The following is a 13,058-nucleotide window of genomic DNA, read 5'->3' on the forward strand; positions in this document are numbered from 1 at the left end:
TTTCTATAAAATGTGTCTTCTGTGAAGGGGCTTATAAGGGTTTTTACAGTGTAGAAACCCTCTAGCTTTGGGGGGCTTCGCCCCCTCAACCCCCACCGGGCCTTTGCCCCTGGACCCCACCAGGGGCCCTTAAGCGGGCCCCTGGACCCCCCGCTGTCAGAGGCGATACTACGGGCGCTTCGCGCCCTACGTTCGCCATGTACTCTGTTTTCTAGGTTTTCAATGTTGGCAGGTATGCAAATAGTTAACCTCCGGGTAATTTTGATATGCGCCCGCCAATCTTCCATTCAAAGTGTAGAGGCAGATTTAGAGGTAGGGGGCGCACCCGGCACACGCCCCCTATCGCAACAAAACCATACTTTGTGCCTCGCCTCCCCCTAAATTTGCAGAGCGGCGCCTGACTTTTTGTGGGCGCCGAGCCACCGCAAAATCAAAATCCTATAATTTGTGTAAATTTAACCAGTAAACACCAGAAAACAAACTTAAAATGATGCTATAGTAATCCAATGCAACATGTGCCGCTTGTGACCGTGTTCCCTCTGCCTCCTCCATATCAGTTTCACTTTCCCTGAGTGTGCCATTATACTTGTGATTGACCACAGTAATATTCCTCTGGTCATCCATCTGGACATCTTCGTCACAGAGGAAGGTCTTTGCATTGTAATGATACCCTGTCCAGCAGTTGCAAGAGAACTCTACAGGATTGAAGCTGGAATATGGTGGGCATCCATTGGTTCCAAATGATACAGTCTGCAGCTGAAAGTTGAAAGGACAAGAAATTGACATTATTATTATTAATTTTTCTTTCTAATTTGGACCTTCAAGGACATTGTTACCCTATCACTAGGATCCAAAACATGCGCATCTATTAGTGCACAGTTCTTTAACCCCAATACATTGGTACATTCATTGAATGACCTTTGAAAATTTAGGTACAAAAACTCATACTCTGCAACTTAAGGTCAATTTTTGCACTATGATTGTTTTATTGAGGTTATTGGACTATGCCATTGGGATGAGGTTATTGTGGTCCATAGTGTATTTTTTATAAAGTTGACTTCTTCTGGGTGGAGGTGGGGTGGCAGGGACTGTCTTTTGGAATTTGCAGGAGAGCATTAAATAGCTCTTCTGGTGCCTTCAAAGAGAGCATTTTAGACTATTTACAATAGAATGTAAGGAGAGAATGGTCAACTAAGGAGAGCTAAAATCACTCTCCTATATCAGATTTAAGCAGAGCAGTAAAGCGCAATTGCTCTTGCTCCCCTCAAAAGGCAGTCCCTGGAGTGGGGGTGAGGGTAGCTGCAATCCCCACTGCCTGCTCAATACCAATACAACATCATACAGCAGGTTTACTCAGCATTTCACAAAAACAAGATTCCATGTGAGTTTTACAGCAAATATTTTCAAAATTCCATGAGAAATGAATCCACAGTGTGTGAAAAATTTGACTCCCCATTTGGAGGTGCGCTGATAAATTGGTAGACAAATAATTGCCCTTTTGGGACACTCTTCATTGAGTTTTCCTTTATTTTGGCTGTTTTTTCCAGGGGGGGGCACTCACATACCATTATGTGTTGTCATCCTCAAATTCCTAACCCTAAACACCGACCTTCATTGAGTGAAAAAATGAACCCTTATCACTGACCTTGGAGCACAATATAGGAACCCTTTTCACTGATCAACTCAAAATATACACCCTTTTCACTGACACAATAAAGTAGGCCTAATACTCGGGCTCCCGTACTGGCTTTAATATTTTTTGCTGTGTATGTAAAATACCAGTTGGAAATGGTTTCTGACAAAACATGAAAATCACTACCCATAACGCCGACTTGTAGGCCTAAGTGGCTAAAAAAACTTGAAATTGATACCCTTATCGCAGCCAACGCGGGCCGTGCCACAGGCTGAAAACCTTACTTTTCAGCGTTTTGCTGCTTGAGGATGACTGCAAGTTTAATTTGAGTGGCCCCATGTTTTTTTTTCTTTAAATTCCCATAGGTTTCCTTGTCTGGAAAATGGATTTTTGTTTTCCCGGAATGGCTGGGAATCCTGTGCAAATAAACATCATTTATCTATTTTCTAATTCACAATCACTAATTTCATATATTAAAAAACCCCGTAAAAACAAACAAACATCACACTACCTGTGGGAGTTGCAGAGATGCTATAAGATTTCTACGATGTCGGATATCGCGTTTACGCCTACCATCCTTGGGTACAAGTGTGTAGACGGCTGTCATGGTGGTTGTTACACGTTCCGCTTGATTGATAAAAATAAGTAAGAATAATTAAATAAATGTCATGTCATTTTGGTTCACTCTTTGTGACACATTGGGCTATTCCAGTTGAAATCCATACACCCCCTATGGTAGACATGACCTTAATCTCACACACAGGGAGTGTGAATTTCAAATGGAGTCACCCATTCAGGGTTGTCTGCTCTAAAATCGGCTATTATATTTTAAATCCATACACCCCCTATGGTAGACATTCTTCGTGACACATTGGGCTATTCCAGTTGAAATCCATACACCCCATGTGGTAGACATGACAGGGAGTGTGAATTTCAAATGGGGTAAGCTATTCTGGGTCTTCTGCTCCAAAATGGGTTATTCCAGTTGAAATCCATACACCCCTATGGTAGACATGGCCTTAATCTCCCATACAGGGAGTGTGAATTTCAAATGGAGTCAGCCATTCAGGGTCGTCTGCTCCAAAATGGGTTATTCCAGTTGAAATCCATACACCCCCTATGGAAGACATGATCGACCTTAATCTCCCCAGAGAGGGGTGGAGATTTTGTATGGAGTCACCCATTCAGGTAACCCCAGCACTCCCGTATACTTAATATAATCCAGAGTCGATCAGACTTTGAACAAAAGAAATACAATGGATAATGGAACAAAAGAAGATGGCTAGATCACATATATAAATAAAATGCATTTCCCAGGTTGTGTGAAAATTCCAGTGAATTTGAGCAAGTACTTCTGTCAAAATAATGATAACTAGCAATGCTCCTATAACTGTAACACACAGTGGGCAGAATAGGTCATACGTCTATTGGAATCAAGTAAAGCAGAGAAGATTCTCATCTTCTCTGAGTAAAGTAAAGATGTCTACATTTACAAAATGCACCCAACATGCACACTCAGTGGCAGTGCCACAGGAGCATGAGGGGGAAATTCCCCCGATGTTATCACTTAACATTGACTATGTGTACGCACGATCGTTCCCAATTTCGTGAAAAAAGGGGTTATTTTTAAACTATGTTTGAAAAATAGGGTTGTTTTTGACGACGGTGTGCTCGAAATTAAAAACTGCTATATTTTTGTGAATCCTGAGTATGTTGAAATCCCATGAAATCTTACCATTTCTTGCTCAATTTACTCCCGGATTTCACTTTTGTGAAACTTTTGTGCCTTCCTAATATTTAGCAACTCACTCAGTTGGTTCAATTCTGGGGCTTGTTTACACCGACTACGTCACTAGGGACTTCCCAGTTTGGCCGCTGTGTTCTTTGGTGTGTGTGCTTGAAATGTTAAAAAAGGGGTGCTTTTGTAAAAGTGTATACTTGAAATGCAAAAAATAGGGGTAATTTTTAAGGCTAATTTGTACCAGTTTTTGTGTAAAATAGGGGTAACAAATGCTGAAAATATTCTTGAAACCGCGCAAAATGGGGGGTTATTTTTGATTTTGGGAACGATTACGCCTTTGAATAGGCAGTGACAACACCAGGGTCAGAACTCTTGCCCCCCACCCCTGTTGCACCCCAGTAAAAACCCAAAATTATGAGAAAAAAAATCCTGGCACCGCCACTGTGCACACTACATACCTGCCAGGGGGCTACACGTATATTTACTTTGATGTACATCCCTATCTGTGTTATATTCAGAGACGGTTAATTCCCTCCCTGCCAGCACTGGTGACACATTATCAGCTGAATACACAGTTGGTGCTGGGTAGGTGGGCGTAGGTGCAGCAAGTGCTGAAAGCAGAACAATAGCATTTTGTTATGTTAATACAACAATGACAAAGAGAGGGTATATTTTTTAATCAAACTTCATGCATAAGGTATAAAAATACCAATAATTGCAGACAGAATATGCAGATATTAATACATGTACTTTCTTAGGGTAGATAAATCAGCAAAATATTTGTTAACAATGTATTTTTCACATGGAGGAAATTACATAATTTTGGTGGATTTGTGAGTCCATATTATGATGAGCATGCTATCACCCGTAACCCCCTGAGCACTACCTGCTGATCTAACATTGCCTCTAATTGGTCAATTACATGATTTCTTCAATTTAATCACCAATCAGAATGGATTTTTGCAAGTAATTCACCCTAATGTTTTTGTGTGGTGAAATTATGTTGCTGATTGGTCCAATTGATAATGAAAACTTGACCAATAGGCAGGTAGTTCTCATAGGGTTAAAATACAGATTCCCCCGGAGTTGAGCCCTGGCAAAGGGGGGAAGCTGCCTTCCCTCAAGTGAGTGAAGGATTGGGTAGGTGGGTGGGTGGGGGTGACATGTTTAAGCTTACACCCTAGTATCCAATGGTTGATGGTGGTAGTGGTAGGGTGCGTTTGTTTTTGCCAGTAAATGAGGACACACACTTAACATTCAAACCGTGGATCACCCTGCAATGGCAGATCGTCCTCGGTTTCTGGACGTCTGCAAATGACTGCAAATGCATGTATAATGTATTTGCAAAATACAACCTCTATCGGTATATAAGAAATAACGTCCGCAGTTGCTAGATTAAAATTCCATACACACAAAAATACACAAACAAAATGGCGGAAAACATCCTCGGTATGTCGCTTGAGTACAGATTCAGATGACCATGTTTGCATGGTCCTAACAGCGTCCAGGTTTGGAGGCGATTACATGTGAGGGGGTGTGTTTGTGAGTGAGTGGGTGCATCTGTAATTGCTGGCGACTTGGTTTTACAATAAAAGCCCCGGTTTGAGCTAATATTATGCTACATACCACCGAAAACCATCTGAAAATGCCAAATATAGCATTATTCCAACCAGGGACACCATGGGGCAGTATTGATTGCCTAGGTTGTCAGAAAAAAATCTCAAAAATCCAGTATCCAGTTGGTGGTGAAAAACTCACAGGGTGGGTGGCTGACACGTTTTGGTGGGCAAGTGAGGGATTAAATGTTTTGGTGTGTGAGTGAGTGGGCAGTATTTGTTGTCGGGTGGATGTGTGAGTGGGTAGGTTTGATTTTTTTTTATGTCTGAACTATGCAAGGCATTAGCAGTTGCTATCAGTGTGATAGCGCTGACAGGTTGGCACCAAGATAGTTATGAACCTCCATCTGGTTGGATGGAGGTAATTGGACCAGGTAGAGCATTCCATAAGTGAGCTGAGGATGGAAGGAAAGATCTTTGATGGCTGACCAAGTTGGATCTTGGCATTCTGACAGCTTGGTCATGCGATCTGATGGAACGCTGCAGATGAGAATCCGATTGATCATGCGATCTGGTAACAGATGTTGAAGCAGTTCTAGAACTTTGCCATAGAACATCCTATGAAATCGAATAATGGCCCCACTGCTCTTCTATGTCCCAGGTCATGAGGTGTTGTATTTGACAGGTCTTTTCATCTTCTTCTGAGACACCAATGATGCATGCTGCTCTTCTTTGTATAGCATCAAGTTTAGACAGAGAGGTGGGTGGAGCACCCATACATGCAGAGCTGGCATATCCCATCTTGGATAGGATCTTCTTAGTCAGTGGGAGTGGTCTAGTTTCGTAGACACATAATCTGATTGGACAATCGCATGATTTTGGGTGCCGTCTATCAGACCGTAGACATCATGAGAGTTAAAAACGCGTAATACACTTATAGAGGTGCGTGTAAGTATCGCATTGTATGCGTAGACTAGTGCGGAATACACGCACACGCTAGCAGTAAACGCAACAGAATACGTGAAGTTGTAAACAAGTTTTGTTCATTTTACAATAAGGGGAATTTTTATGATGGTAATTTAGTTTTTGCTTTCAAAAATAGTTTACAGTGTTTAAAATAATATTTAACCGACTAAGAATGCGCCGGCATCCACTACTCAAAATATTGGACCTACCTGTCATCTATCACATGGTAGAGGATAGTAAAAACAAAAATTCCTAAATTCTCTAAATAACCTTACATATCATTGCTCTCTGAGAAGTGAACAAGGTAGGGGGGGGGGCTGTACGACAAAGGAGACAAAGGAGACCAAGACGTTGGCTAGCTGCAGGCCTACTTGACATCTTGATTGACTGATTGATCTGTGTCAGTAAATGAGTTGGTGAGTGCAAAGATAAAGAGGAAAGAAAAAGTACTTACGGTCATTGGTGTACTTGATAAATATGAGAAACTCATCTGCTGCACCCACAGATCCTACAAAATAACCAAAAGAAGATCACTTAATTGTCATGTGACAGCAAGAAAGGCATATGTGACATGATCAAGGGGAATGAGTTGCATGTCGACCCTGGTCAAAAATGAGTTTTACATAATTATGGTTCTGAAGAGGACATTTTGAGCTTCCAGAAACTGAAATCCCAATTTTGATACAATTTTTCATTGCCAAGTTACGTCAATTTATCAATCGCTGAAAACAATAAAAAACAAAAGGATTTTAACACTTTTTTTGTCAATAACTGAATATCAATATAAGAGACATTTAACTCAAGTGTTTTTCATATGCTGTGAAATTCAAGCCCAAAGACTTGTAGTACTAAGACTCTTTTCAGTTTATGCATTCTAATTTTTGGAAAATACATGTCTCATTCTTATTACTAATCATTCAATTAAAGTTATCAAATTTGGGCAAAATTTCCACATATAGGCCTACTCAAGATTTTGAATGCTTAGACCCGTATCAAGTCTTTCATATTTGTGACTCAATTGTCAGAAACATGCTAAAATGCATGTTTATGGCTCTTTTTTTTTCAAAAATTGATAAAATAGTGAACTTATTTATCTCCAATTAGTACTAAATGAATGATTAGGATTGAGCTATGTTTCATTTGGCAGAACTTGATAATATTTTTTTAATCCCCAAAAATTAGTGCTGTATTTTTCTGGAATGGGGAGTAGGTTTTATAATAAGGGACCCCAACCACCCACGAGCTGCTCTTTGTGAGAATGCACCGTTCTCAAAATAATCAGAGCCTGTATGACAGGATTGGCATAGCACAGGGCCATAGCAAACAGGCAGCTGGGAAGGCCATGGCCGTCCCACTTTCTTTTTGGGAAAATTGATGTTTTTCTTTAAAACTCTACCGGCGGTTAACCAGCGATTTCGCCCCGTTTCCATTGTTTAGAACAACAGAAACCGGACCAAACAGGACGGAAACGGTGATCAACCGGTCACTTATAGCAGCTGTTTTATACTTGCCTGACTCCCAACTTGTTGACGACCCACTTTGACTGTACAAAAACTTGGGAAAGCCTGTACCATGCGAGTTATCCCATTTACAAGGGTGGTAGCTTCCATGGTCTATAACAACAAACCAGCCACGGTCTTCTGGACAACCCAGGTAGTTCTCATTGATGAAGAAATGTCGGTTGATAACTGAGTGCCTAATGAAGAAGGAAAAAAGAAGAAATAAGATGACAAACAAACCCACCTGGCCCGATCAACTCAGATTTTGCATTTTGGAGATTGTTTTATTTATCATGTGTATGAAATTAAAACAGCCATTATTTTTGGCCATAGTGGATTAATTTTACCCTAACCTATTTTCTGATGATATGTGACCGTACAGCTCGAATGAGCCGTAAATTCCCTAAATTGTATTCTGAGTAAAGGTGTAAAATGTGTATGACGGTCGTATTCATCGGTAACTCAAGCTAGCGCGACATCTATCTCATTTTGATAGTCAAACACCAATTAATAATCCTATTGTTGAAGTGGATAATAAGCTTCTACCTTTGTGGCTATGGAATTTTTAATAGATCTGGTCTTTGTTTGCTTTGGCCAAATCCTGTTCAAGTGGTGGGTTTCCAGGCATTGTATTTTGTCTAGGTATGCATAACCAACAATTAACAAAGAGAGAACTTTCTTAAGCCTCGTTGACTTGGGGATGATTTGAAATGACCGCCAATTGTGACTGTTTGATATTTATTGCCAACAATGTGGAAAAAGAGACACATGTTTAAATGAAAAAAATGACTATTTTGTTGAAGGAGCAAAGTTTAACAAACCATAACCCCGCTTCTGGATATCGTTTGAAATCAAATGATATACCATTTTAAAGCTTATGATGTATATTTTCTATACACGAAATAAAACAAAATTGACCGGGGGATGAATTTACGGCTCATTCGCCGTGTACGGTCACATATTATTTCATGGTGATAACAGTAGCAGGGGGCATGGGGGAAATGCCCCCAGTCACAACTCTTTCCCCCCCCCCCAGTAAAAATTACAAAAATTTCCACTTTTTGCTGCAATTTTATGCAAAATTTGATAATTTTTCCTCCACCCTGAAATTCACTTTGCCTTCCCCCAAACAAATCCTGACAACCATAGACCCCCTTGTTTGAGGCAAACTGCACACCTAGTGACCCCTTTTTCAATCAGCTTACACCCAATGACCTTTTTTTTTAGAAATTTATACCAAATGTGCAATTTTTTGTGTGCGAATCAACAATTTGTAATATTTTTGGGGCAATTTTAGCTCAAAAATTGCAAATTTTGATTTTTACACATAAATTTATTTTTTTACTGTCAGTGACACCCATTTTGAACAGTCCAACACTGGTGTCCACACTGAAAGACCCCCTTTAAAAAAAAATCCCACCAGACCCCTATGTCATACTCTGGTAGGCACAGGTACATCACTTTCATGTTTGAGAGCCCCCCCCCCCTGCCAAAAAGAAAAGAAATCAAGCAGCTTTTGTCTTACCCTTGCAATGAAAAGTAGTTTGTGTATGTGTCCTGATTCAGGCTATCAAATGGTGATAATATGAGCCTGGAAAATGTAAACCAATCATTCTTGTTTGAATTCTCCCCATCAAAGCTCATCTCAAAAAGAGTGTCACCATTAGTTCTCAGCTGAACTTTGACCTGAAATATATAATGCCACCACCAAACATGTAAAGTGTTGAGTCTCAACTTTTTTTAACCAACATATTGGTAAGATATTTTTTAAACAGCCACAATTTTGGAAGAAATGTCAGTTCCAAATTTTACCTCACCCTCTCTGAAAGTACAGGTGCTTTCAATTGAATTAGCCACCAACCAGTCACTAAAAGACGGCATGTTTCTTCAAATTTGTCACTCATTTTTTACTTAAAAAACACTACCCGGTGACTCATTTTTTCTATGGCACTAATCATCCTTATTTGCAACAAGCAAAACATAAATATTTTACAGGATTTCACTGAAAAAGGTGTTTATCGCGAAAATTTTTCGGGCCCCCCCCTTTACAGACCTCGAAAATTTCAGGGCCCCCCTTTTTGACATGAAAATTATCGGTCATTTTTTTCAGGGCCCCCCTTAGGAGGGTCAAAATTTTCAGGGCCCCCCTTTTTGCATCAGGCCCCCCTACAAGTGTTTGTGAACGGTCCCTTAGCGTTCATATCGAGTCAACTCATACGACTTTTTTATTTTTACTAGCTAACTAGAATTTCACGGTTCTCGACCTACACGGTTCTTGATGCAAAGCGTCGGCCGCAATGCCTCCACCTTGACGCCTATCATTTAACTGATGCAATTTCACTTGACCCAAAAATGATCTTCACACTATTTGCCTCTGCACTAAGGTGGCCGTTCCCACCAAATTTCATGAACCTGCAGCAGTCTATGGCGATTTGACCCCGATGACACCGAATGACCCCAAAATGACCTTGACATTTTTTGTCTTGCTAGGGTGGTCGTTCCCACCAAATTTCATGAACCTGCAACAATCTATGGCGATTTGACCTCGGATGACCCCAAAATGACCATGACACTTTTGTCTTTCTACAGTGGTTGTTCCCACCAAATACCATGATCCTGCAACAATATATGGCGATTAGACCCCGGATGTCCCCAAATGACCTCACAATGACCTTGCGATTACGCATATTTTGCGCTGAAAATGAAATCAGGTCAAGAACCTCTGGCTGTGCTACTCTCTGCCAAGTTTCATCACTGTAACTCGTACAGATCTCCATATAATCTGTGCACAAGGTTATTTTGCTTGACATGCATAAATTATGCAAATTAGATACTTAATTACCATATTTTGAGACGAAAACCTGCTAAAATTTGGAGACCGCCAATTGCCACCCCTCCACCAAATTGCATCACTTTACGCCTTACCAGCTCCGAGAAATTGCACTCGCAAGCTCAGACGGACACACCGACAGAAGGACAGATATATGGCCAGACAGATGGACAACCAGGAAACATAATACCTCCGGTGGCATAAAAACTCATTTGGCATGTTTGGGGGTAAATTCTATTCTAAATTACCTTATTAAGGGATCTAAAATGAGTGTTTATTATGCGTTTCGACAGTATTTTTGTGGGACATGAGAGCACCTCGGACCTATCGAATTGCATTCTGAATACTGAAGCATGTCTTTCTGATATCAAATAATTTTCATTTTTGAAAATCACAATATAATACAAATTTTATGACAAATTATAAAAATTTGATATTTTTCAAATTTTTGATATATAACAGTCCTCAAGTAAATTATATAAATCTAATGATATATTCTTAAAGTGTGTGTAGCAGGGAGGAAAAGCCGACGGTCAATTGAAAATTTTGACCTTTCATATTGAAGATATGGATTTTTTTCCCCAAAAGACCTAATTTTTTTTGGTGTTTAATTCAAGTACTGTTAAATATCAAAAATATCAATTTTAATGATTTGCCATAAAATGTGTATTAAATTGCGAATTTCAAAAAATCAAAATTATTTGATATCAGAATGACATTCTTCGTATTCAGAATGCAATTCGATATGTCTGATGTGCTCTGATGTCCCAAAATAAATACTGTCCAAACGTTCATACCCCAGCCCTTAAGGGGCTAAAATTGCTGGTAGGGTAAAACTAGTTTAGGGGGTGTTTAAAAAAAATTTGGTCATGCATGTGTACACTATCTTGAGTGGCCCCCTGGAGTCCTGCACTGTCTGAGTAGGCGGGAGATTCCCACAGGCCTGGAATATCTTGACCACACACCCCATCCCAAAACCTACCTCTGATACTGTAATCAGAAATCTATCCCATTTCTCTACTAGAGGACTCTTAAAGTGTTGCCAGTATGTTATACGTCCTGCACTGTCCGAGTAGGAGGGAGATTCCCATAGGCCTAGAATATCTTGTCCGCTGCCTGCTACACCGCGAAAGGCAAGGTCATACCCTGATGATGCAGAAACAGCTGCAAAATACAAATTTGGTTAAGATTTGATGATCAATTCAGTGTAGGGCTGTTAACCCCATGAGAACTACCTGCCGATTGGCCAATATGAATATTGTGTCCAATTTTGAACCAATCAAGGAGGGTATTAATAAGATCATCTGCAAATGCAAGTTTGACCATAAATAGTTTAAAGCCTAGTCATAATTAGCAATTGAAATGAGCATTTCAAGTTATCAACCAATCAGAAATGCTGTTAGATGACCAGTAGTCAGGCACGTCGCAGGGTTTTTTTGGGGGGTGCTGATTTTGAAAAAGTGGACTTTTTTTCCAAGGGGAGGGCAATTTTGTGAAAAGTGGACTTTCTTCCCAAAATTTGGACCTTTTTTGACCAAAAAAGCATAAAAAAACTGCACCCCCCTGCGTACGGGCCTGCCAGTAGTGTCCAGAACCTTTTTTTAGCATCGTCCAAAGACCCCATTATTTTGTTTCTGAACACATACTCTGTCATCTTATTTTTCCATTCCATCTGTCACCCAAAGACCCTATAATCACATCATACAGCAAGTCAAACTTCCGCGCACTGGCGATAATTCTGTATGAAAATTGAAATGTTAGAATAACATTTTCCACAAACACAGATAATTTCTCCCAGGCCTATACTGTGCAAACAAATCTGAACAAGAAAAGTATCTTCTTACCAAGTTCTTTGTACTTTATGTAGATAAGGAAAGCATCAGCAACTTGAGCTGCAAAATCAAATAATTATTTATAATTGTTATCACAAATAAAATTGAACTAAAATTATTAGTTCATTCTAATTTTACAGGTAGAAAGGAAGGTAGACAAAAGTGGAAAGCCAGAAAGGAGTGGAAAGAAATGCAAAAAGAGAAAGAAACGGCAGAAAGAAAGAAACAAAAAGAAAAAAGAAAGAGAAAGAAATGAAAAGAGAAAGTAGAGGGGTGGAGTACCAGATTCTAATGTTGCACAAAAAGAAAGGAAGGAAGAAGGAAGAAAGAAAGGAGAGAATGAAAGAAAGAAGGGGAAAAAAAAAGAGACAGAAAGAGAGACAAAGTGAAAGACAAAGAAAGAGAAAGAGGAGTGGCATACCAGATTCTAATGTTGCGGTGTTCTAGTGTGGAAGGAAGGAAAGAGAAAAAGAAGGAATGAAAGAAAGATTGACAAAATGAAAAAGAGAAAGAAGGAGAGACAAAGTGAAAGACCAAAATATTTTTGTGTGAAAAATTACAGATCAATTTTTCCAACTTCCAAAGTGAATGAAAGAAAGAGAGAGTGAACAAAAAAAGAGAAAGAAAAGAAAGAGAAAGATCAAAAGGGAAAGATCAAAGGAGAAAGAACAGAAGATAGAGACAGAAAAGAGAAAGAAAAGGAAATGAACAAAAGAAAGAGAAAAAACAAGAGAAAGAAGAGAAAGGGAAAGAAAAAAGAAAGACAGAACAAGAGAAAAGGAAAGAAGAACAAACGAGAAAGAACAAGAGAAGGGAAAGAACAAAAGAAAGAGAAAGAACAAAATAGAGAAAACATAAGAAAAAGAAAGGACAAAAGAAAGAGAAAGAACAAAATTAAGAGAAAGATCAAGGGAAAGAACATAAAGAAAAACAACAAAAGGAAGAGAAACAACAAAAGAAAGAGAAACAATAAACAACAAAAGAAAGAGAAAGAACAAAAA

At 39.5% G+C, this 13,058-nt stretch overlaps 1 protein-coding gene across 1 annotated transcript in view; it reads right to left on the reverse strand.

Annotated features, from left to right (window-relative positions):
* Positions 1 to 438: 438 nt before the first annotated feature.
* The window catches only part of LOC140144215 (uncharacterized), a 95,140-nt gene continuing 82,520 nt past the window's right edge, over positions 439 to 13,058 (reverse strand). The window contains exons 23-30 of the mRNA XM_072166032.1: positions 12,070 to 12,117; positions 11,208 to 11,389; positions 8,921 to 9,081; positions 7,408 to 7,592; positions 6,351 to 6,404; positions 3,833 to 3,985; positions 2,145 to 2,260; positions 439 to 756 (exon numbers count right to left, since the gene is read on the reverse strand). Of these exons, the coding sequence (XP_072022133.1) occupies positions 439 to 756; positions 2,145 to 2,260; positions 3,833 to 3,985; positions 6,351 to 6,404; positions 7,408 to 7,592; positions 8,921 to 9,081; positions 11,208 to 11,389; positions 12,070 to 12,117 (1,217 nt within the window). The remainder of the gene's footprint in view (positions 757 to 2,144; positions 2,261 to 3,832; positions 3,986 to 6,350; positions 6,405 to 7,407; positions 7,593 to 8,920; positions 9,082 to 11,207; positions 11,390 to 12,069; positions 12,118 to 13,058) is intronic.

The sequence above is a fragment of the Amphiura filiformis genome, chromosome 2, assembly GCF_039555335.1.
Source record: "Amphiura filiformis chromosome 2, Afil_fr2py, whole genome shotgun sequence".
In the NCBI taxonomy this organism is placed as follows: domain Eukaryota; kingdom Metazoa; phylum Echinodermata; class Ophiuroidea; order Amphilepidida; family Amphiuridae; genus Amphiura; species Amphiura filiformis.